This window comes from Podarcis muralis, chromosome 3 (assembly GCF_964188315.1).
Source record: "Podarcis muralis chromosome 3, rPodMur119.hap1.1, whole genome shotgun sequence".
NCBI classification, from domain to species: Eukaryota; Metazoa; Chordata; class Lepidosauria; order Squamata; family Lacertidae; genus Podarcis; species Podarcis muralis.
In genome coordinates this window covers 96,469,703-96,493,786 of record NC_135657.1, presented here as the reverse complement: position 1 = coordinate 96,493,786, position 24,084 = coordinate 96,469,703, and the positions used below count along the sequence as shown (strand labels likewise).

Below are 24,084 nucleotides of genomic sequence, written 5' to 3'. Positions count from 1 at the left end.
CGTTGTCTACATGGCTGGTTGTGCTCTATAGCTCATATAGCTCTTTATGGTTGATGGGGAAGAGTGGCAAGAGGGCAAAGCTACATAGCTCACCCTGAGTTCCCCAAGCTAGACTGCTGATCTCAGGTGCTGTGGAGGACACTGTCCCATTGCCAGCATTTAAATCAGACTCAGTTGCCAATGTGAGTGGCTTTTGTACATGGAATGGAGGCAGAATTGTTCTTTGTTTCTAGCAGCAAAATGGCTCGGACTGGGCCGGAACCCAGACTGTGTCAGTCACACTTTAATCTGAGCAATCATATCTGCTGCTATGGAAGTATCCACTTGGGCGCCATTTTGTGGAATGTACCCATGGAACAAGGTGGGATTAGCTTCTAAGTAAATATGAGTAGAAAAGTAAAAAGTAGAGACATCACCTTGCCAACAAAGGTCCGTATAGTAAAAGCTATGGTTTTCCCAGTAGTGATGTATGGAAGTGGAAGCTGGACCATAAAGAAGGCTGGTCGCCAAAGAATTGATGCTTTTGAATTATGGTGCTGGAGGAGACTCTTGAGAGTCCCATGGTCTGCAAGAAGATCAAACCTATCCATTCTTAAGAAAATCAGCCCTGAGTGCTCACTGGAAAGACAGATCCTGAAGCTGAGGCTCCAATACTTTGGCTACCTCATGAGAAGACTCCCTGGAAAAGACCCTGATGTTGGGAAAGATGGAGGGCACAAGGAGAAGGGGACGACAGAGGACAAGATGGTTGGACAGTGTTCTCGAAGCTATGAGTTTGACCAAACTGCGGAAGGCAGTGGAAGACAGGAGTGCCTGGCGTGCTCTGGTCCATGGGGTCACGAAGAGTTGGACACGACTAAACGACTAAACAACAACAAAATATGAGTGGGCTGTTAGTACGGATCCAACCCAGTGTGCTTATCCTCAGAAACCTCCAGGTAGAGACTGACGCACTAGAACGACACTTTGCTGCACTATCTCCATGGCTGGTGAAGCTCTAGCATTAATAAACACAGATTCACCTAAAAATTAAGGACTTCACAGTTAAGGAGAAGGTGTACTCAAGCAGAATGTGCCATCAGTTGGGCGGAGGGAAGGATTGGTGTGAAAGAGATATTCCTCTCAAGGCATGCTGTCATTCCAGCACATGCATGGAAATGGCTACTTCCTGTTTACCCATCCATGTTACAACAAAGCATCCCTATGGGGTTTCATAGATAGCAGCCTGGTTCACACACCACAGTAATCCATACTTTGACTCAGCTGCCGTGCTGGACCAAAAGGAAAGTGGAAGAACAAATTTGTGTGCAACTCTTTGGGAGTCAGTGCAGTCCTGGCACTCCATAATTTGGTTTACCATGCAGTTTGAATGAGACCGGCTGAAGCTCAAAACTGATTATTAACCCCTTAGCATTTATTTTTCTTAAAGCAAAAGTGTTCCAAGGCAACAGAATTCTGCAGCAGTGCCACAGAGGGCCAAAAGTGAGCAAATAGCCTATGATTCTCTAGCCTGGATTGCTCGGTTGGTTAGAGCGTGATGCTGATAACAAGGTTGCAGGTTCGATCCCCGTATATTCCTGCATTGCAGATGATCCTCAGAGTCCCTTCCGACTCTACAATTCCATGATGCTACTCTCTTACTCTGTTACAGAGGACTGGTGCTATTTTAAAATCCTGCAGATAAAACAACGGATGGTTTATCCCTTCAAACACCACACCGCTCACTTAAATATTATCTTCACTGCTGCCGCTGCTTCTGCAGATCAAGGACAATGCCTTTTGAAAAGCAGCAACCAGTCATTTATATAACAACACTTGCTGAAAAGAATCCTTGGTCGACAAAAGAAGGCACACACTTGAGAATAAACTTTCCAGATGCCCACGTCTTATAGCAAAGCTCCAATGTGATAAAATGTATAAGAACTAAAACCCCGAGAGGCACAATCTAGCTAAAACGAAGCACACGTTAGCAGGTAACGCAGACCTCATTAAGAGAGCCAGTGTGCTCTTTGGGGCTGGGGGTGGGGGAAACCCGGGTTTCCCCCGCCAGCCCCACAAGCTCCTGAGCAGCTCTGGGGTAGCCAGCGAAGCCTCCACAGGGCAGCGGGGAGCCTTCATCCCGCTGCCCTGCGAAGGCTTCACGCGGCTATCCCTTGCTTTTGCGGGAGGTGGGGGAAGGGACAGAGCGAGGCTCTCTCACTTCCCCCACCTCCCGCAAAAGCCCCCAATAGCCATGCTCCCTTTAAAGAGCTGCGTGGAGTGTGTGTGTAGCTCTTGTGGGCTTTTCCCCAAGGAGGGAGAAGGGCAGCCTGTCAGTGACAGGCTGCCCTTCTCCCTCCTCGGGGAAAAGCCTGCAAGTGGTGCACACACGCTCCACGCGGCTCATGAAAGGAAGCGCTGGGCAGAGCCTGGGATGCATACAAGCTCTGCTCAGTGCTCCCTTTAAATAATATTTTTTTCTTGAATTCCCCCCCCCCCAAAAAAAAAGTAGGTGCGCCTTATGGTCAGGTATGTCTTATGGAGCGAAAAATATGGTATGTTGTCATGAAGCTCCTTTGGTAACCTTGGGCCAGTCATTATTTCTGAGCCTAGCCTACCCTCTCAGGATTTTATGCAAGCATAAAACGGGACAAGTGAGGATAAATTTGTGGAGAGAAGCATGTATGCAACCTTGTGCTCCTTGGAGAAGTAGGATACAAATGCAAATGTAATAAATAAAATAAAAATGGAAATCAGTGGGATTTAACGGTGCTTCACTTTGGCTAGAGTATGGGACAGAGGAAGGAAGGAAGGAAGGAAGGGGGAATACATTTTTTTGGGGGGGCAAAGAGCAGGGTTGTTGTTTTTAGCAGGAACTCAGGGGAACTGAGTTCTCTTGCATTTTTAAAAATCAAATAATTTGGGTTTTTGTCTGTGTGTGTGTGTGTGTGTGTGTGTGTGTGTGTGTGTGTGTGCTGGAACAGATATAGTTACAGGGAACCAGGCAGAGGGCCTTCTCGGTAGTGGCACCCACCCTGTGGAACGCCCTCCCACCAGATGTCAAAGAGAAAAATAACTACCAAACTTTTAGAAGACATCTAAAGGCAGCCCTGTTTAGGGAAGCTTTTAATGTTTAATAGATTATTGTATTTTAGTGTTTTGTTGGAAGCCGCCCAGAGTGGCTGGGGAAACCCAGCCAGATGGGCGGGGTATAAATAATAAATTATTAATTTATTATTATTATTATTATTATTATTATTATTATTATTATATACACCAAGTGCCTGAGCCACCCTATATATATATATATATAATCAATAAAGTTGTGGCCCTTTCTAATTCATATCATTGTCTGCTTGAGTTTATTAAGCACATCTTACATTTAGCCACCGTCCAGGGAAGTGGGATGGCACTGTGACTGGGCCAGCAATCAATTAACTAACCAACTTCGTGGTGAGTTCCCCCTCCTTTTTCCAGAAGAAAAAAAAAAGCACTGGGAAAGAGTATGACATATCTGTCATTCAAAACTAAAAAACCTTAGGCCTTATCTTAACGACGTACAGAAGGGCAATATTTGTAGCCCTGACAGGCTACTGGCACAGACAAAATGGTGACTTCTAACTTGAAAGCTAAAAGTCACCAGCTGAACAGAATGCAAACGGTTACTTCAGGGATACAAAACGCTAGGAAATGAAACTTGGGTTATGGAGCTAACATGTGCTGGCAAGGATTAGGTGTTCCGAGCATGAGAAATTTAAAAACCAAGCTAAACTTGACAAGGGGGTCAGTTACATGGGGATATCTGATGAGAAAGATCCTGTTACTACTAAAGCAAATGGAAACACCATCCATTGCTTTGGACGCACGGAGACACTTTTTTGGACGTTAGTCCAAGGCCTAATGAAGCCAACAAAAAAGCCTTCAGAAAGGTCCCTTAAGGTTAGTGGATCCATGGCATCCTGTTTATAGCCCAAGGCAAACTCTTCTTGTTGTATGTAATACATGGATATTTGATGGCCCAGATTTGAAGTCAATTAAACACACATATACAAAGTAAATGACCCGCAACACTTAAGTAAGTGACCCGCAGAACTTTTGTCAAGCTTTTCTAGGTCTGTTTGTCAGAGCCTGATGGATGACAAGCAACCAATTAAGAGTTAAAAAATGATGGCTTGCATTTTGTAACGCAACGCGGGAGTTTGTTTTAGAAATCAAGTATGAGGGAAATAGATTAGGTGAACCAATGCACAAAGGATGTGCTAAAGAAATCAGTCTACATGTAACACGAGAATTGTGTGTGTGTGTGTGTGTGTGTGTGTGTGTGTGTGTATAATGGGACTATATTTCATTCAGGTTTTGTTTTTTTAAAAAAAACCAACAACAACCAATGAAGCACATGCATTTAGCATTTTAAAGGGAGACCATTCTGAAACAAGCAAGAAAAAGTTCTAATTCTGGATGGACTTGCTGACCAAAATTTCAAAACTGTACCACTTACCATAGCAATGATAGATGACACAAGCATAACTGGCCAAGGAAAAATGATGTATGTTCTTGTACTGCCCCACTTTAAAACACTGCTTTCTATTATTGTATTTTTAATACAGTGGTACCTCGGGCTAAGTACTTAATTCGTTCCGGAGGTCCGTACTTAACCTGAAACTGTTCTTAACCTGAAGACCACTTTAGCTAATGGGGCCTCCTGCTGCTGCCGCGCCACCGGAGCACGATTTCTGTTCTCATCCTGAAGCAAAGTTCTTAACCTGAAGCACTATTTCTGGGTTAGTGGAGTCTGTAACCTGAAGCATATGTAACCTGAAGCGTATGTAACCCAAGGTACCACTGTAAGTCAATAACTTACCTTCTCTAGAAACCCTAACATTTGCCAAAATATTTGCCCCAAGGCTAGGCTGCAGTTGAAGCCATTTCCAAATCAGAGACTTCACAACACAAACTTTTCATGATTTACTCTTTCATTTCATTGTGTTTGAAGAATATGAAACAAAAGCTACCCAATTTTTACCCTGTTTACGTAGAGGAGCAAGCAGACTTCCAGTGGGACGTCAAACCTCTGGAATCCAAGGAGCCACTTATGCTCATGAAAGTGAGTAGCCTAAATACTTAGTTTGCCAAGGAACTGCTAACTTCAGGGCTAAGTCATCACACATGACAAAAAAACCCTGCCCTCTCTCTCTCTTTTATTCACCATGACTCTCCTGGAGCAAGTCACAGACAAGGGTGGTGATGGTGAAACAGCCAGAAGACAAATTCAAAACATGGCATGGCTTTGTAAACGTTGCACACAATGTAAATGCATGTTGGTTTTAACAGAATGCCGAAGAATTCCAATTGGCAAGATTTTTATTTAAAGATTTTATTCTACATTATTAATGACAAGTGTTAAATACAAAGCACACAACATTCAATCTAGCATCCCTGATGCAGCTCGTTGCGATTAGGCTCCATGATTTCACCCATTTACAAATAAGTTACAAAAAAAATATTAAAACACAATTTTTCTGAAAATATTAAATTAAAAACAAAATCTGTAAAAAATATAGGGCTTGATCCCGCAGAAAGAAGGCACGCGCCCGCTCACAAGGAGGAGCTGAATAAGGCTCAACGGAACCAGAGTGTAAGGCAGGACAGGGAAGCACTGAAAGGAATGAGAAGCCCATGTGCACCTCCCTTATCCACAGCCTAGCCCTTCCAAGGTGCATCAATGGGCAACAGAGATGGCACACGCAATTCTCTCATTCTCTGCAATATCTGCATGTACACCTGGGAGGGGAAGGGCAAGGACAGGTAAACAGGGCTCCCTATGGCATTTCTCTGCTTTGGCCAACACGCAACTGGATCAAGCCAAATATTTGTAATTAATAATTTTTTGTTGCATACTTAAGAGCAAGTAGTTAAGACAAAAAGGGCAAGGCCGCCTGAATGTGCTTTAATTCATGGTCACATAATTAGCAGGGAAAATGCCAGTCCTGCCTTGCAAACTTCCTTCCCACCAATCAAACTGTGAATCTGTTTTCGTCGTGATCTTGATCCTATCGCCCGCGTTGAAAGTCAAGTCACCTGGCTGCTGTCCTTCAAACGGATATAGCGCTGTAACGAATGTAGGACTGGTGGCCTTTGAGTTTCCTAAGAAACAGAAGAAGTAGAAGAAGACAACAGTTCAGGACCTGGGTTTCATCTTGAACGATAAATTTCACAGAGTGCTGAAGTCCAGCTTGCCTTGACAACAAGTGAGCTGCCACAAAGTACAACATAAATCACCCCAAACCACTTCAAGACCAAATCCTGTTACGAGTTAAACAGGAAGTCAAGTGTTTTCATGCACGATTCTACTCCAAGCCTTCTGGTCCAACTTCATTGTACAAAGGATGGTCTACTCAGCATGTATAATATGTTGGAGATTGGAGCAATTGAGGGGAGGGAGAAAAGGGGAATGTGGCACAGAGTAAGATATGGGGGAAGGTCTACACAGATCTTACTACGTTGGTTAGAGGTACACATCCAAGATCTGTTGAGTTTCGTAAAATTCCGATACATATTGCATAAGACACAGATACAGTTTACAGAGATGGAGAGAGATAAAGTGTTCAGAGGCCATGGAATGCGATAGGCAACCAATCCATAACTTGCTATCTAAACAACAACTACAAAAGGAGGGAGGCCCATTTTCTTCATTCCCTTCTTGTATTTGGCTGGCTACATCTGGGCAAGGTGGACCTTTGGTCTGAACCAACATTATAAGGCTCTTCTTGCATTCTCAAGATCTAGCAACATTTGACTATCAAAATACTTCCTGTGCACAAAATATTAAAGATACTTCCTATTGGCAGACTCAACATCTTAAAATGTTGGCGTTGAATGGTTTGGGCAGTTCCTACTTGTGTTGCAGGCAAAAGGGGCTAAACAGTACAGTGGTACCTCAGGTTACATATGCTTCAGGTTACATACGCTTCAGGTTACAGACTCCGCTAACCCAGAAACAGTGGTTCAGGTTAAGAACTTTGCTTCAGGATGAGAACAGAAATTGTGCTCTGGCAGTGCGGCAGCAGCAGGAGGCCCCATTAGCTAAAGTGGTGCTTCAGGTTAAGAACAGTTTCCGGTTAAGAACGGACCTCCGGAACGAATTAAGTACTTAACCTGAGGTATCACTGTAAACAAAAACAAAAAAACCCCACATTGAAGCACTAAAAAGTTGAAATTTAAAGTCCTGCAGGAACTTAGATCTGAGCTATCTACCAGCTCAAGCATAACCAAAATATTTTTTAATTGGTGTGCAAGTAAGCTGCGAGGTTTTCTTCACAGCTTGCAGGAGAGAAGATATTTAACCCATTTTGCTCATACGAGAGCTTACACACGCTTTACCTTACAGTTGAGGAAGCCAGAGTGAAGGCAAAAACTAAATAAAATACTGCAAACTTACAGGGCAAATTAGCCAAAGAATTGTGCACCTTCAATTACAAACTAGAGTTGGTAAACCTATAGCTGGTTGTGTGTGGCATCTGTTTATATTTAGGAAATTAATTTCTTTTTTAAAAAATTAAGTGGCTTGGTTTGCAAAAGCAGCATCTCTGGACAGCTCTTTGGCAGCATTCCAGCCTTTTGAAAATACACAACAACGATTTGTTTGCCTTTAGAGTATTTTAAGGAAGGTTTGTGGGAAACAAGGCCATGTAGTTGTTACGTAAGTTGTTACATTGCATCTGTATTTCAAAAAGATTAAAAAAATGCTCAATCTACACAAGATGGTGCTACAGTGCTACATTCAAATGACGAAAACGCTATTGAGCCCTGTTCATCTGTTAATAGCAAACTCGTAGACCAAACATTTGATGATAATCTTGTCTTGTGTTTTTGTTATGCTATATCCATGTAGAATGGAGGAAGATGTTTGCTACTGAGAAAGTTCTTGTGAGCTGGGAGGGGTGGGTGGGAAGGCCTTCAACACATCTAGCAAATTTTTATCTTGGGAAACTGGCCAAGGTGCTTGCTCAAGAATGGCTAATCCATTCAACATTAAGACACTTGTAGCTTAGTTTTGTAGGAGCGGGAAGCTCAGCAGATCAGCTTGCTGTGTTATGTGGCAATCATAAATGACTGTTGCTCTGTTTGCTGCCTTGGGCACTTTGTGGAAAAATCCAATTTCTGGGCTTGGATCCATACAAAAAAGCCCTGCTGAATGATGCCAAGGTCCAGCACTCTCTTTTCACAGTGGCCAACCAGAGGCAACCACACCAATGTGAGCATTAAAGCTGTTGAGAAGGGGGGGGGGGCATCATCTGAGTTCATGTTCCTCATGCAGTGGGAGCTAAGGCAGAGAGAGAATTTCCCATGAAACCAGGAACCATGACTGTGCAGGTTCTCAACCGTGCCCGTTAGACACACAGGGGCGGAGCTGGGGAAACTGTGTGGTGCGTTTGTGTGCAGGCACACAGGCTTCCTTGCATCCATGTATGTGCAAGTGTGTGAGAAGGGGGAGCCAGCTGTACTATCCCACAGGTATTCATGGACACCCCTTCATGAAACAACATAGGGGAGAGTTTTCATATTTTACTTCACTTCCATCAAGGGTGGAGATAGTTACCAGATTTTTGCAACTACTGCTGAATTCTAAGAGAGCCCTGCACTTACAAAACAGAGAGCTACCCAGAGCTTTAAAAGCCCACTGTTTCCTGAGAAAGACGCGTACACCATCATTTGCTTGCCCGTTGCGGGTGGCGCTGTGGTCTAAACCACAGAGCCTAGGGCTTGCCGATCGGAAGGTCAGCGGTTCGAATCCCCGTGACGGGGTGAGCTCCCGTTGTTCAGTCCCAGCTCCTGCCCACCTAACAGTTTGAAAGCACCTCAAAATGCAAGTAGATAAATAGGTACCACTCCAGTGGGAAGGTAAACGGCGTTTCTGTGCGCTGCTTTGGTTTCGCCAGAAGTGGCTTAGTCATGCTGGCCACATGACCTGGAAGCTGTCTGCGGACAAACGCCGGCTCCCTCGACCTATAGAGCGATATGAGCGCCGCAACCCCAGAGTCGTCTGCGACTGGACCTAACGGTCAGGGGTACCTTTACCCTTACACTCTTGTAGATTACTCTTTTAATGCAGCGCTGCAGTAGGGCAAGATTGCACATGACTTACGGAGAAGCATTGCAGAGAAGGGGTACGGTTGCGAAAGAAGCAAAATTTGCACTAACTAGTTTGGGGGGAAAGGCATCTATTATTAAGGGAGAGGCTCAAAGCACCAACATTGCCATTTACCCATTCCGCAGATTCTATTAAGGAGACATGCCTAAATTTTTGTGGCTTGCTCTGCACAATGGGTTGGCTCAGTTTAACACATCTTCATGCATTTATTTACTAAGAAATGATTGTGAGAGTCAAGAACTAGAAGTGAGAGGTGCCCTTTCTCTATCCATTATTACTCATCCAGCTTTGGTAAGAACACTTTGCCTCTGTTTCAAGCAATGCAACATTATTTAGGGAAAACGGTGTTCTGAGGCTCCTATGCATGCCACAGACATTTTCCTGCGCCACACGCCACACTACAACAAACGCTGATAAAGCCTGCTTACGTTGAGAAGTGACCTATAGTAAACCCAAAACATAAGCTTTGTCAAAGACCACATTTCTCTCCCTTTACCCTCTTACGAAACAGATGTTGGGAGAGAGGTTTAAATGGCCAGCAACGGTGACCTGGCAACTCCATGGCTATTAATCCAATTCATATACAAAAGTATCATTTTTTTATTGCTGTCTGTACTGGGAAAGTCTTACAGCGTCTGCCATAACCGATCTGTCATAATCTCTAATCACGCTTCCCCCTCCGTCAGAGGGCTGGGGGGAGAGGTTGTAGGGGTGGTAATATAATGCTCAGATCGTCTCCCACAGGATATTCGCTCCACAATAATAGCCTGCAACAAGGGGCTATTAGACCAACTCTCCCAGATTGCAAAAGTTTGCTTACGGGCAGTTAATTATCCACCACTCTCTTAGATACCAAGGTATGGAATCAAGTTTTGAAACTAAAATTAGGATTGTTTCTCAAAAAGGCAGAGGAAGAAAACGAAGACATTAGGGGAGACAGATGTTTTTTGCACCATTTGTCAAGGCAGTGTGCTCTGCCACGCATCTGATCCGAGTCTCCTACTCTGAGTCTGCTTTTCAATGGCACATTTCAGATTGACATCAGGAGACCCAGTGGCTTTCAACTTTGGTAGCACGATTCATTTGGTTAAGAAGCTAGCCCTATAAAACCAGGCTCTCTCTGTTCCTACGACATGCCCTGTTTAAAATCCATGTGCCCATTATAGCCTGGAGAAACTAAATACAACAGGATTTTGTATAGATTGATTCTTCTTACAAGTTCTTTCCAAAAAGCAAAATGAATTATATGCCTTTGTTCCTTGCCTCAAGCCTGGGGTGCTATTGGATGGAGAAGGCTTAACTTTTTTTAATAAAAAAATTCAGCCTTTAATTACTGCCAAAAAACCTCCATTGTACACTAAATATTATTTGTTTCCTCTGTGAAAATGGCATAGTTGCCATGTTAAGGATACTAAAAAGGTAGACGCTCTTAGTGGCTGCCTATTACTCAAGTTAGTTTTTAACAAAATGGCACTGACCCAAAACACACATAAAACAAAGACCTCAATTTTCTAGTCCTAGCATGCACTGACCTCAATCTTTATGTGCCTTTGTAATCAGCTGGCTCAGCAGCAGGAGATGGAGTTCCTCCCCCCCATACAATCAGAATTCCACATAGTATTCTCTCTCTCTCTCTCTCTATATATATATATATATTTGCTCATTTCATGACAGTATAAGCCAAAAAAAGAAGTTCGATTTAAAATGATGGCACAAAAGTGCCAGAAATAATATTATAATAGCAGAGCAATTTCAAAAATAGGAATTGTTTCCTGGGATTTCCTGTTTAATGATGAGCATTAAGACAGTTTATAACAACAGAGGGAGGCAAGCTGCTAGATGGATGTTTATCTTAGATGGAAGTAAGCTACAAGCCTGACTAGAGAAAGAGAACCACAAAAATAGGACTAGGCTGCCTTAAACCTTTTAAAAGGGAGAGAGAATTCACTCTAATGTTTCCAAAGTCTCGTACGTCACCGTGGCTTACGAATTTACAGAAACACATTATTCTCTTGCTTAAAGATCTGTTCATACAAATATCCATTAGTTAACCCTGATCTCATTTGCTGCTTTTTACAGTTTATAATCTGCTAAAGGTTTCTCTGTAGAGACCATTACACACTGCAACTCAGCCTAGGCTCTTGCTGCCATTGCAGACATCTCTCTTCCCTGCTTAAAAAGAAAAAAATACTTCAAGTCTTGCTTTAGTCTTGAGTTAACAACAACCAGCCATTACACATGCAAACGGTTTACATGCATGCTCATTATTATTTCTGTTACCAAAGAAATAGTCAAATATTCATTTCACTACTAAGCGGTGCTATCTCGCCATCTACAATAATCTTTTCTGAAGTCTCTTGAGAAAACAGTCAATGGTTTCAATTTTCTCCCGAGATATGCCATGCTATGTGCAGCAAGGCATTGCAATGCAGTCTTATCCATGTTTACTCATAAGTAGGCCCCATGGTGTTCAGTGGTTCTTAATTCCTAGTATACATGCATGTATGACTGCAGCCCAAATAGCAAATTCCATGCTAGGGAACATTAGGAAAGTAACTGAAAAGCTGATGTTGTATACAAATCTATGGTGCAATTGCCTTCGGAATACAGTTCTGGTTGCCTCAACTCAAAAAGGTTATAGACTGTTAAGAAAGTTTCAGGAAAAGGCAACAAAAAATTTAAAAGGAAAGGGGGTGGAGCAACTCCTGTATGAGGAAAGATTGCAGCATTTTACTTTGTTTTTTATAATAAGTCAGTGTGCAGTCAAACTATGGAACTCGGTCCTATGGGAGGCAGTGATGGGCGCCATTTTGGATGGCTTAAAAAGAGGATCAGTTAAAGGCTATCAATGGCTACTAGCCACAATAGTTAAGTTGTGCCTTCACTGCTAAGAGGCAGTATGTCTCTGAATACCAGTCGCTGGGAATTGCAGGTGGGCAGAGTGCTAGTGCCCTGCTTGTGGTCATCCCATGGGCATCTGGTGTGAGAACAGGATGAGCCATTGGCTTGCTTCAGCAGACTCTTCTTGTTCTTCTGTTTTAGGATAAACTACCACATTACCATGCGGACGTGAGTGGCGCTGTGGGTTAAACCAGAGCCTAGGGCTTGCCGATCAGAAGGTCGGCAGTTCGAATCCCCGCGACGGGGTGAGCTCCCGTTGCTCGGTCCCTGCTCCTGCCAACCTAGCAGTTCGAAAGCACATCAAAGTGCAAGTAGATAAATAGGTACCACTCTGGCGGGAAGGTAAACGGCGTTTCTGTGCACTGCTCTGGTTTGCCAGAAGCGGCTTAGTCATGCTGGCCACATGACCCAGAAGCTGTATGCCGGCTCCCTCGGCCAATAAAGCGAGATGAGCACCGCAACCCCAGAGTCGGTCACGACTGAACCTAATGGTCAGGGGTCCCTTTACCACATTACCATTGCAGGGTAGGAGCCTGTTCCATGTGGTGAAGTCCTGTTTTGCATCAGAATGTATAGACATTCAGAAACTAGCCATGCACATGCACACACAGCCATTCCTCACTCAGATCTGCAAAAGTGGAGATAATCTCCCTTGGAGCATTAACACTAATGGGATAATGTTCAAGTGTCTTCCTAACAAGTACTAGCAAGAACCACGATTGCTTAATTTGGTGTAGCTTGATCGGTGAGCTAACAAAACCCAGTGCAAAGAATTTATCTTTTTTTGGATGCAGGACCTTTCAACGACAAGAAGTGAACACAACATTACATTAGCCTGTTTCTTGGAGCTGGCCTGCAAAAGCTAAATCTTGTAAGCTTTATTCAAGCCATGTTAGGTACACTGTAAATTAATTTCTCCCTAAACATCTGAACCAAAATCGGAACCAAAATAAGGAGAGATGGAAACTCGTGCATACATTCAAGGAGGAGACATACTTTCAAGGAGTAGTGGCCCAATTTGGATTGTTAAGGATCAAGATTCAGTCTCATCAAGAGATTTTGTGAATTCTCAAATGCTACTTTGACATTGATGATGAATGATATTATAACAATATCAACACTCACCCACTGCGGCAGAATAGCTGGGAAGTTCAGGGTAAAGTCTAGTCGGTGTTCTTACAGCTGCAGAGGAATTCAGAATGTATTTTATTAGTTTAATATGGCCATTTAATATCTTCTTTAACAATCTCAGTTTGATCATCATGAAGCTATAGTTGCTTTTTCCAGAAATTACAGTCATAATTAAGCAGACCAAGAGAGAACAAATAATGACCAAAAAATCATAATAATAGTGAAAACAACACCGTATTTTTCCGTGTATAACACACACCCGTGTATAAGACGACCCCAATTTTTGGGGACCCCAAATTAAGGAAATGGGGGGAGATTGCCCAGAGTTGTCTGCCCACTCGCCAATTGACCGCAAAATTGCAGCAGCCAATCACTACCACGCCTTGATGCAGTCAGAAATCATCCGCACAATTGCCGTTGCAGCAGCAAATTAGCACCACGCCTTGCCAATGCCAACAATCACCCGACCAATCACCACTGAATCTCCTGCTCGTGGCTGTCAACAATCACACGTCTCACCTCTGCACTATCCATGCATAAGATGACCCCCAATTTTTAACATTTTTCTACAATATAAAAAAGCTTGTCTCATACATGGAAAAATATGGTACCTCTGAGAAGACCTGCATAAGATCAGGGTTCAAGTGCCAGTGTTCAGCAGCGTGGCCCTTTCCCCTATGTATATCCCTTTATATACAGCTATGCCTCCCCGACCCTCCCCTCCTTGAAGTAAACAAGGAATGCACCATGGACAGAAGAGCTCTTTAGGTACAGGTGGCAGGTGATGCAACAATGAGACAACCCAAGAACAAGGCAAAATCCTACCTATAGAAGACTTATCCACATACACATAATCACACACACATCTCATGCCGGCAGTCAAGAAACTTACCAATTTATGGAGAAAAACAGATCCCAGGGCACATAAAATCAGAGTGTTTCGGGGGGGGGGGGCGGGTTATTGCAAAAAGATAAAGCTGATAGTTATACAATACCTTCCGGTGTGGTTTGCGCCGGAGTCCTGCGTGATTGTCGCTTCGACGGTTGCTCGTTAACCTGGCAGGGGAGGGGGAAGAGAGATGTCAATATTTTTTACCTTCTGTTACAAGTGCAAGAAATTCAAAGGCTGTGAGACTATTTCTTTTTTAAAAAACCACACCTTCCATGTTGACTGAAGCACTCATATGCCGAACCATTCGGCTCAAAGCAGTGCCGTAATTGTTGTGCGTTGCTCTTCAAATGCCCGCACCTGGCTGGAAAAGTGGTCCTGAACTGGGCAATTGCCCCTCGCATGTGAAGAAACCACCAGCTTACATGTGGCTGGGATGCCATAGCGAGAATTGTCTCCATTGCCCCCCCCCCGCCACACTTTTTGCCTTTAGCCCTCCCCCCGTGCCCCCCACTATTGCAAGGGCAAGGGTTCTTCCCCACTATATTGCAAGGGCAAGGGCGCCTTGTTCTTGGCTCTTCAGAAACACAGTGGTACCTCGGGTTACAAACGCTTCAGGTTACAGACTCCACTAACCCAGAAATAGTACCTCGGATTAAGAACTTTGCTTCAGGATGAGAAAAGAAATCGTGCGGCGGCAGCGGGAGGCCCCATTAGCTAAAGTGGTGCTTCAGGTTAAGAACAGTTTCAGGTTAAGAACAGACCTCCAGAACAAATTAAGTTCTTATCCCGAGGTACCACTGTAGAGCCAAGCAGATTTCGCATGAGCCTGCCCCACACCTTCTTGGGTTCCCTTGTTACTGCCGTCCAGCTTCTCCCCTCCTGAGTTTCATACTGCAGAGTGAAAGACTCAAGGATGTCATAGAGGTCCTGCGCCAGAGGAGGAGGAGGGATGTCACCATACAAAATGGCACTAGCACGGATGTCCCGACCGTAGAACCTGGGGAAAGATGTGAATGAATGAATTTATTAATACGGTCACAGACCAGCGTCAACACACACAATATCATAATCATAAAAAAAAAATATCAGAAATACAAGGGACAATATGAATATAACAAGGATTTAAATATAGAAAATTAAAATTAATTATTAGCGTGCCCCCTGTAATTAACATTTAGGGGTTTGGTCATTATGGGATACCACTTGCTTCCTGCGATTGATTGCAGACGCACAGAATTTAGCTACATTTAATGTAGTCTTGGGATTCTTGTCCTCTAGCAGTAGTTTTAAACTATGGTATTCCGATTCTTTCCTGGACTTTTGCAAAACAGGTGTAATAAAAGTCAAACGTATATCCTCATAAAGACGACAATGTAATAGTACATGTGAAGCAGTTTCAACTTCCAACGAGCCACAAGGGCAGACCCGTGCTGTGTATGGTTTACCTTCAAATCTGCCCTGAAGGCAGGCAGAAGGGAGAACGTTAAATCTGGCGAGGGTAAAAGACCGTCTGTATTTGGGTACCTGAAGACCTGGCAGATAATTAGCTGGAGAGAAACCTCTCCCATGGTCCCTTATTGCTGGATGCTTGATCATTTCGCTCATATGGCATTGTAATTCTACGTCCCAGATACGCTGGCGGATTGTATTCCTAGCTTTCTCAAAGCCTGTCGCTATCAGGGTCTGCTGTGGGATCCCCAAGCCTTTAAGCTTTTCCAGCAGTGTAGCTTTCCATCTGGATTGGTAGGTATCTAATAAGGTTAAAGGTGCCAGCCCAACCAGAAAGAAAATAAGCTTTAGCCAATAATGGACCTTCAATATCCATATCCGAGTACTGATAGGAATTTGCCCAACCTCCAAACGGACCGCTATGTTGGATACGCAAGAGGGGAAGCGGAAAGATGTGTTTCATGTTTAGTCTGCTAGGCGGAGAAGAGGGATTTCATGCAGTACCCTCACCAGGGGTAGGCAACCGTCTTAAAGTTGAGGACTGCCTACTAGCAGTAAAGGTAAAGGCACCCCTGACCATTAGGTCCAGTCGTGACCGACTCTGGGATTGCGGTGCTCATCTCGCTTTATTGGCCGAGGGAGCCGGCGTACAGCTTTGAGAAGAATGATCTCAACTGCCCAGCTACTTACTTGCCGTTCGTCTCCTTCCTTTCAATTAAGCAGCTTCCTTCTAAAGACACCCCGGCGAACAGCCCTCGAGATTTGCAGTACGTATAGACAGCGGCAGAGCTTCTCAAGGCAACGTCACCTTCGAGATTTCTAAGTGGGAGGAAAAAGCAGAGGGTGGGATCCAGCTCAGGAGTCTCATCAGCGGAAGCCCTGTGCGAGGACTTGCGCTTGTGCAATGGGGCTTCCCCTTCTCTTCGGAGTGGGGGTGTGGGGCAGGAGAATCCCTGAGGACCTTATGGGGTCCTCTCCACGGGATCACATTTACCCGGTGCTATACCAGCTGCACTGGCTCCCGGTGGAGTACAGGATCAGGTTTAAGGTGCTGGTTTTAACCTTTAAAGCCCTATACGGCCTAGGACCCTTGTACCTACGGGACCGCCTCTCCTGGTATGTCCCACGGAGGACCTTACAGTCTTCAAACAAAAACATCTTGGAGGTCCTGGGCCACAGAGAGGTTAGGCTGGCCTCAACCAGAGCCAGGGCTTTTTCGGCTGTGGCCCCGATCTGGTGGAATGCTCTGTCACAAGAGACTAGGGCCCTGCGGGACTTGACATCTTTCCGCAGGGCCTGCAAGACAGAGCTGTTCCACCAGGCCTTTGGCCAAGGCACAGTCTGACCCCCTCCTTTGGTGATCCTCGTAGAACTCTGGCTCAGTGGTTGCCATTTGATTTTGAATTGATTTTAGAATGCTGTGTTTCTTTTATTGTTGTTAGTTGCTCTGAGCCCAGCTCTGGCTGGGGAGGGCAGGATATATATAAATAAATAAATAAATAAATAAATAAATAAATAAATAAATTATTATTATTATTATTATGGCGGAGCTGGAAGGGAGAGAGAGGCAACTGTTCTGTCAGCCAAGCTGAAATGATTGCTCCAATGGAACAATTGCCTTAGTGCAACATAGAATTTCTCCTATAACCACAGAATCATAGACTTGGGAGAGTTGGAAGGGACCACGTGGGTAATCCACTCCAACTCCCTGCAATGCAGGAATCTTTTGCCCAACATAGGGCTTGAACTGAGACTGAGAGTCTCATCCTCTATCTGAGCTATCTCATCTCATGATCTGTTCTCAGCTTGGGATACGTTTCCACATTTCACCACTACTTGAGTTCGTGTGTGTGTTTGCATTTCCACATTTTCCCTCTTTTGAATAAGGCTGGCAGAACTGCCAGTGGTGCCCCACTCCTTGGTGGTAATAGTAAGTCAACTACTCTATATAAGAATAAACCACGCAGTGCTATTGAGAATCTTTAGGGATTCTGCAAAACAGTGCAATCCCCATGAAACAACTCCTGCTAAACAGAGTGCGCGTCCCCTCTCTTTGCTTAGGAGCCAGGGAAGAAAGACCTGAAGGATCTCCAGCTGTTTTGGGACTACAACTCCCATCATCCCTAAACTAGCAGGCCAGTGGTCAGGGATGATGGGAATTGTAGTCCCCAAAACAGCAGGAGACCCAGGTTTGGGAAACTCCACCCTAGAGAAAGCGTGCCCATGTATCCCTTTGAATTCTCTTTTTTTGGAACTAAAGGGAGAGAAGGGAAGTGGAAATCAGAGACATGAGTCACATAAGTGGGTGGAAAGCAACAATCTACAGGATCTGGCCCAAAGGCTTCCTTGCACAGCACCCATTATTGTCAGGAGCGCTTAGTGCTGTTCCTGACGTGCTGATGTTTTGTGTTAACTGTCTTGGAGAAAAGCCCTGCTAAAATCTTCCTGCCACTCTGCCAGTAGGCGGTCTCCAGAGACTGGTTTTGATATGAGGAAACAAACATTCAGAGAGCTGACTCCTCAAGGCACCATGAACTAGAACAAGTCCCTCGAGGCTTTCCCTCAACTCCACTCTCATTGGAGGATCAATAACACCGTTTTCAGCTTACTGAAGATAAATAAAGCTGTACGGTAACAGCTTTTGAGAGCTCAGTATCCTTCAGCATTTCAGTGACACTCACCTCCCCAAAGGCCCAATTGCTACTGTAAAATTTCCTCCCAGAGTAAGATTGCCACCTTTTGCAAAAGCTTCAACAGCTCTCTCATGGTTCAGTATTACCACAAGGTCTGACACCTGGAGAGAGAAAATTAAAAAGCAGAATGTTGAATCTATTTCCAGAAGGAAAGAACTCAAATTGTTTCATTTGCCTACAAGCAGGATAACATAGAAAAAGAGGCCCCATCGAAAGACTACAAGCTGAACCAACAAATTTAGTAATCCCGGTGAATGTTTATCCTGGGGAACAAGAACTGAAGGTAGCTATTTATTTGTCTGACCAGGGCACACTGAAAGAGGTGGAAGGACAGCCTGCAGGTTGCCCATCACCCCATTGGTGGATTCTTATTTTAAATAAAGGTAAAAGGTAAAGGGACCCCTGACCGTTAGGTCCAGTTGTGGCCGACTCTGGGGTTACGGCGCTCATCTCCCTTTACTGGCCGAGGGAGCCGGCGTAAATGTCAGAGCTGCCCCTGGTCCCAGCTCACAGAGGACCAACGCCAGTCCGTCGTTATATTAAATAGCTTTTATTGAAGTTCAGTTTCTCATTTACAGCCACGGCGCGCAGCTCTACGTCTTAAACCCTAGACCGCCGAAGCTCCGTCTGAGTCTCCTCCCCCCAGACACCAGTTTAAGACCCTAGCCTTGCTCCACCTCTTCCTCTGCTCCCTCTTCCTCTGGGTCCGCTTGTCCGCCGAGGTCTTGCCCTTCCTAGACTCTTCTGAGGCTGACTCCCCTGAGTCTTCCCCCTCCCTCCGGCGAGCTTTAGGACCTGGTTCCCAATCCGTGCTTTCTGCTGCCCCGCGTGCCTGTACATTTGAACTTGGCGCGCGCGCCCAGCCTGCCACCTTCCTCCTGACCGTTATACTGCTCCTGTCGCTGCTTCCCTCTTCGGGGATGCCAGCTGGGCTTGACTCCTCCTCCCTGCTTGCCGGAGGAGACGCTGACTCTGACCTATGGGGCTCTACCCCCCACTACGCTCTGGTGGGGAAGCTGGCCCTGATTTCCAGCTACTGCTTTGGGAGTCTCCGCTGGCCCCCTGCTTCTGGTGTGTCCCCCCTGGGACCCCCCTTGCCCTGGCCATCGGCGCCCCCTTCTGGGAATCTTCTGATTCACTGGAGAGGCTTATGGAATCTCTCGGGTCACTGTCATTCTGTCCTCCGCTGCCCTCAGATTCTTCCCCTTCGCTCTCCATTTCCTCTCTCCCCTGCGCCTCTGCTCCTGAGCCCCTGACAGTAAAGCTTCTGGGTCATGTGGCCACCATGACTAAGCCACTTCTGGCAAACCAGAGCAACGCACGGAAGCGCCATTTACCTTCCCGCCGGAGCGGTACCTATTTATCTACTTGCACTTCGGCATGCTTTTGAACTGCTAGGTTGGCAGGAGCAGGGACAGAGCAATGGGAGCTCATCCCGTCGCAGGGATTCGAACCGCCGACCTTCCGATTGGCAAGCCCTAGGCTCTGTGGTTTAACCCACAGCGCCACCTGCTCTTTATTTTAAATAGGTAACTGTTTAATACACTCTTAATACACAGGGCACCACAGTCACCCTCTTCTGAGCTATCCAAACAGATCAGCTCATGAGCGGGGAGTTATTGCCCAGCGACTGCTCATCAAATGATCAAACTGGGTATACTCCACCCCTTCTTCTTCTTTTTTGCTGCTGCAAAAACCAGTGGGATCTGGATAAATTGCTTTCAAGTCATGCTCAAGCCCCCAAACTTGGGTGTGGGTGAACCACACTTGAGCTACTATGCATAAGTTTTTTTGGGTTTTTTTTTAAGTTCTCTTTCCCTCATTTAGCTTGATAAACCCCTTGATCATATGGGAGACTGAAGGGAGTTAAGTAGCTGTCATCTCAGAAGGAGCAAAAATGTAAACAAGCCCTTAGGAAAGAACTGGAATACAGATGTTCGTTCTGAAAGCATCCCTTTGTCACCTTGACTCGTGTTGGCACAACCAGAACTGAATTGAGTGCACTGTTTTCAAACAATGCCTAAGAAATGTAGCATTTGTTTGAGTGAAGTGAAGCAACCAGGGTGACTTGCTGTAGAATGAAAGAAAATCAGGATGTAATTATTTTGGGGTGGGATGGGGAGCAGGGGCGGAGGAAGGGGGTGCAGTAGAGGCGGGCCGCTCCGGCTGTCACCACTGAGGGGGGTGACAAAATGCCGGGCGAGGGGCAGCACTCACCGTGGGGCCTGCAGCACGCTTGAGCCACTCATCTCTCCTGGGAGTGATGAGGTGGCTTGGGCGCCCACTTTGCTCCAAACAATCTGCCCACCGCATCCCCCTCAGCTGTAGGGCGGCTGAGTGGGAGGAGGCAGGCAGACTCCGCAGAGGCCTCGCAAAGCGTCCTGCCCTGGCTGGCCCTGCCCTGCAGGTAGCTGGCCCCGCCCCTGGGCGCAGGGCACGTGCGCTGCCCCAGGCGCCAAATTGGCTTGCTGCACCGCTGGGGGGGAGGGGAGAACATTAGGCTGAGAAAACTCTCCACACAAGCTTCTTGACATTTCATCATTTCACGTTACCGGGGAGGGTGACAATACAGACCACGATCATTGGGCCAGTCCTTGGTGAAGTGTAATTGGACGTCCAAGTGACAATTGTTTTGCCCTAGTTATGCCTGCTGTACAACACAGGTAGCTGCATTGCTCCCAACTCATAGACAGGTAGGTGGGAGGAAGGAAGCTGGCTTTCCAGTTTGACTTCTGTGGCTGCACCCTCACATGGCAGCTGCTTCCAACTTCCTTCCAAGTTGAAGTAGCTTTCAACAGAATGGGCAGCTGCAAGAATGGATCAGCTACTACACCAACCACACCACCAGGGTTTTGCTTAGATTTCTTTTGGCTAGCGACAATGGGCGGTATTCACCACTAGTACTATTCAGAGTAGACCCACTGAAGTTAGTGGACTTGGGTTCATTATTTTCAACAGGTCTACTCCAAGTAGGATTTAGCTGCACAACCCTCTGCTCTAGTTTTTGGTTTTTTACCTGCTTGGGCAAGAACTGGTTGGCAGTCAACAAAGCATGCACAGAAGAGATCAAGGTTATACAACACTCGCTGGCAGCATCTCAGGGCTCTGTAGCCATGCCAGTTATCCATCATCAGGAGTGGGCAGCGCTTTACTTACTTTATAGAAAAGCAAACAAATGGCATGCTTCCTGTTCAAGTTTCCTCTCGGGACGTAATTCTCAAGGAAAAGCATTATAGCTGTGATTTGGTTTGGCAAATGAATGTACAGTGGTACCTCGCAAGACGAATGCCTCGCAAGACGAAAGGGTTTTTTGTTTTTTGAGCTGTTTCGCAAGACGATTTTCCCTATGGGCTTGCTTCGCAAGACGGAAACGTCTTGCAAGTTTGTTTCCTTTTTCTTAAAACCATTAATACAGTTGCGACTTGACTTCGAGGAGCAGTGTGGTAGCCTTTTTTGAGGTTTTTGAAGACTTTGGTGATTTTTGAAGCTTTTCCAAAACTTTCCCGAAACCGTGCTTCGCAAGACGAAAAAAATCGCAAGACCAAAAAACTCGCGGAACGAATTAATTTCGTCTTGCGAGGCATCACTGTACAAGATAGGCAAGCAAGTTCTAACCAACACTTGAAAGACACAGGATAGGATACAAATGTCCCTGCTAAGTTACCACATCATAGGACTTTGACTCTCTAGCTCAGTGTTTCCCAACTAAGGTCTTGAGCTGTTTTTGGACTACAACTCCCATCACCCCTAGCTAGCAAGACCAGTGGTGAGGGGCGGGTGGGAACTGTAGCCCCAGCTGGAGACCCAAGTTTGGGAAACACTGCTGTAGATGTTCACAGAATCGTAGATTGGAGAGTTGGAAGGGACCCTGAGAATCATCTAGTCCAACCCCCTGCAATGCAGCAACAAGCAGCTGTCCCCATATGGCGATCAAACTTGTAACCTGGGGATTATCAGCACCATGCTCTAACCAATGGAGCTATTCAGGCTACGACTCCAATCATTCCTAAGCATTGGTTATGCTAGCTGAAACTGATAGGAGTTGCAAATCCAGCACCATCTGGAAGTGCATAGGATCTCCATTCCTGACTACAAGAGAGCCTCTTGCAGTCTAGCTACCATAAAGAAGTACAGTCAAACCTTGGAAGTCGAACGGAATCTGTTCCGAAAGTCTGATTAAAACGTTCAGAAACCAAAGCGCGGCTTCTGATTGGCTGCAGGACGTTTGGTTTCCAAAAATAGTTTGCAAACCGGAACAGTCACTTCCAGGGTTGCGGCATTCGGGAGCCAAAACGTTCGAGAACTAGGCTGTTTGAAAACCAAGGTACAACTGTATCATAAATGTGAATGCAAATATGAATGCTTTAAAAAGAACTCTCGCCCAATATAAAGAAAATCTTATTGAACCATACAGTCATACCTCTTCTTGCGAACGCTTCATGTTGTGTTTTTTTGGGCTAAGAATGCAGCAAACCCAGAAGCGTTTACTTCCGGGTTTCGCCGCTCACACACAGAAACGTTCTGCGCTGTTTGCACATGCGCAGAAGCGTTCTGTGCAGTTCATGCATGCACAGAAGCACTCTATAGCACTTCGCACATGCGCAGAAGTGCCACTCTGGTTACGGACTTTTCGGGGTACTAACTGCACCCCGGAACGAATCGTGTCCTCAACCAAAGGTACCACTGTTTATGAGTTTTAGTCAATCACGTTCCAAATCTGCCTAGGTTTGCATGCAAGAGGGAAAAAATAGTCCTAAAGGAGGAAGACATGATCTCTGTGTTACTGTGTGATAAATACAACTGTTGCAGCAGGCACTGTCTTAAAAGAGAACCATTCTGCCCCTTTTCACACACAGGATCCTCATCTGTAATTTTTACTACGTATATCATCATAATTTAAAAACTCTGCCAAATTAATTAGAGACATGGTTTTAGGAGTCAATCAAAATGCATGTGCATGTTTTCTAACCAACTAACTAAACGTTGCAGCGTTAACTTACCTCGATTCCGATTTCAAATCCGCCACCAAGGCCAGCTATCCCGATGGCAGACGGAGCTGACCAGACTGGAAGAGAAACAGAAACACACTGTGAACATGCAGAGCGTTTTACCTTAGAATTGAACAAGATTGGCAGGTGCAACAGGGAAAGAGGATGCCGCTGCATTAGACTCTCGTATTTGAAGTTCATTTGCAAATAATCCAATGCCATTCCGCAACGCTTTATTCACAAAGAAAAAGAACTTCGAAGGAAATCGCTTCATACAGTTCAGGCATTTCTACAACGCTGAATTTTTTGTTCCAATGCTGACTTGCAAATGAAAGACTGCACGTTCAAACAAAATATGTATGTAATATAATACGTAGGTCGTTTTGAAAAGCATGATACAAATGTCTATGTCAAAGTGTGCCGAGGAAAGCTGGAAGCTGCTCTTCAAAATGTTTTATTTCGCTCCCAGTTTTGAATCTCATGCACAGCTGTAGAAACTACAAAATCCAGACAGTTTTGGTAAAATTTAGAAGGCTCGAGTAAGGCAAGTCACATCATGTGCTACATACACCACTGAAAAATAAACAAGCCACAAACTATTGTTTGGGAATCTTAACAGGAACTAAATTCCTTTCAAACCCTCCATTAGCTTCTGCCAGCCACTAATTGTCAGACTATCTGCCGTGTCAATAGAAGGAAGTGTGGCAAGTTGAGAGACGCTACTGTCTCATTATCTAATGTCCTATTATTCTTCATAAAATGTGTCCATGCTGGTTTTTGCGACTGAGGTCCTATGTTTATGTCTTAGGGGCTGGCCACTGAGAGAATGGGATGCTGGACTCAGGCCTGCCCCAAGACATTTTGGCACCTGGTAAAGGGTAAAGAGACCCCTAACCATTA

General features: G+C 45.2%; 1 protein-coding gene and 1 long non-coding RNA gene across 2 annotated transcripts in view; both read right to left on the bottom strand.

The window, feature by feature from the left end:
* The window catches only part of LOC144327306 (uncharacterized), a 390,895-nt gene that overhangs the window by 75,529 nt on the left and 291,282 nt on the right, over nucleotides 1-24,084 (bottom strand). The gene's annotated exons all lie outside the window — the stretch shown is intronic.
* SH3YL1 (SH3 and SYLF domain containing 1) overlaps nucleotides 5,323-24,084 on the bottom strand; it is a 28,675-nt gene continuing 9,913 nt past the window's right edge. Inside the window, exons 4-10 of the mRNA XM_028722414.2 lie at nucleotides 23,197-23,261; nucleotides 18,185-18,297; nucleotides 16,194-16,322; nucleotides 14,892-15,051; nucleotides 14,158-14,218; nucleotides 13,157-13,213; nucleotides 5,323-6,123 (exon numbers count right to left, since the gene is read on the bottom strand). Coding sequence (XP_028578247.2) covers nucleotides 5,927-6,123; nucleotides 13,157-13,213; nucleotides 14,158-14,218; nucleotides 14,892-15,051; nucleotides 16,194-16,322; nucleotides 18,185-18,297; nucleotides 23,197-23,261 — 782 coding nt within the window. The 3' untranslated portion in view covers nucleotides 5,323-5,926. The remainder of the gene's footprint in view (nucleotides 6,124-13,156; nucleotides 13,214-14,157; nucleotides 14,219-14,891; nucleotides 15,052-16,193; nucleotides 16,323-18,184; nucleotides 18,298-23,196; nucleotides 23,262-24,084) is intronic.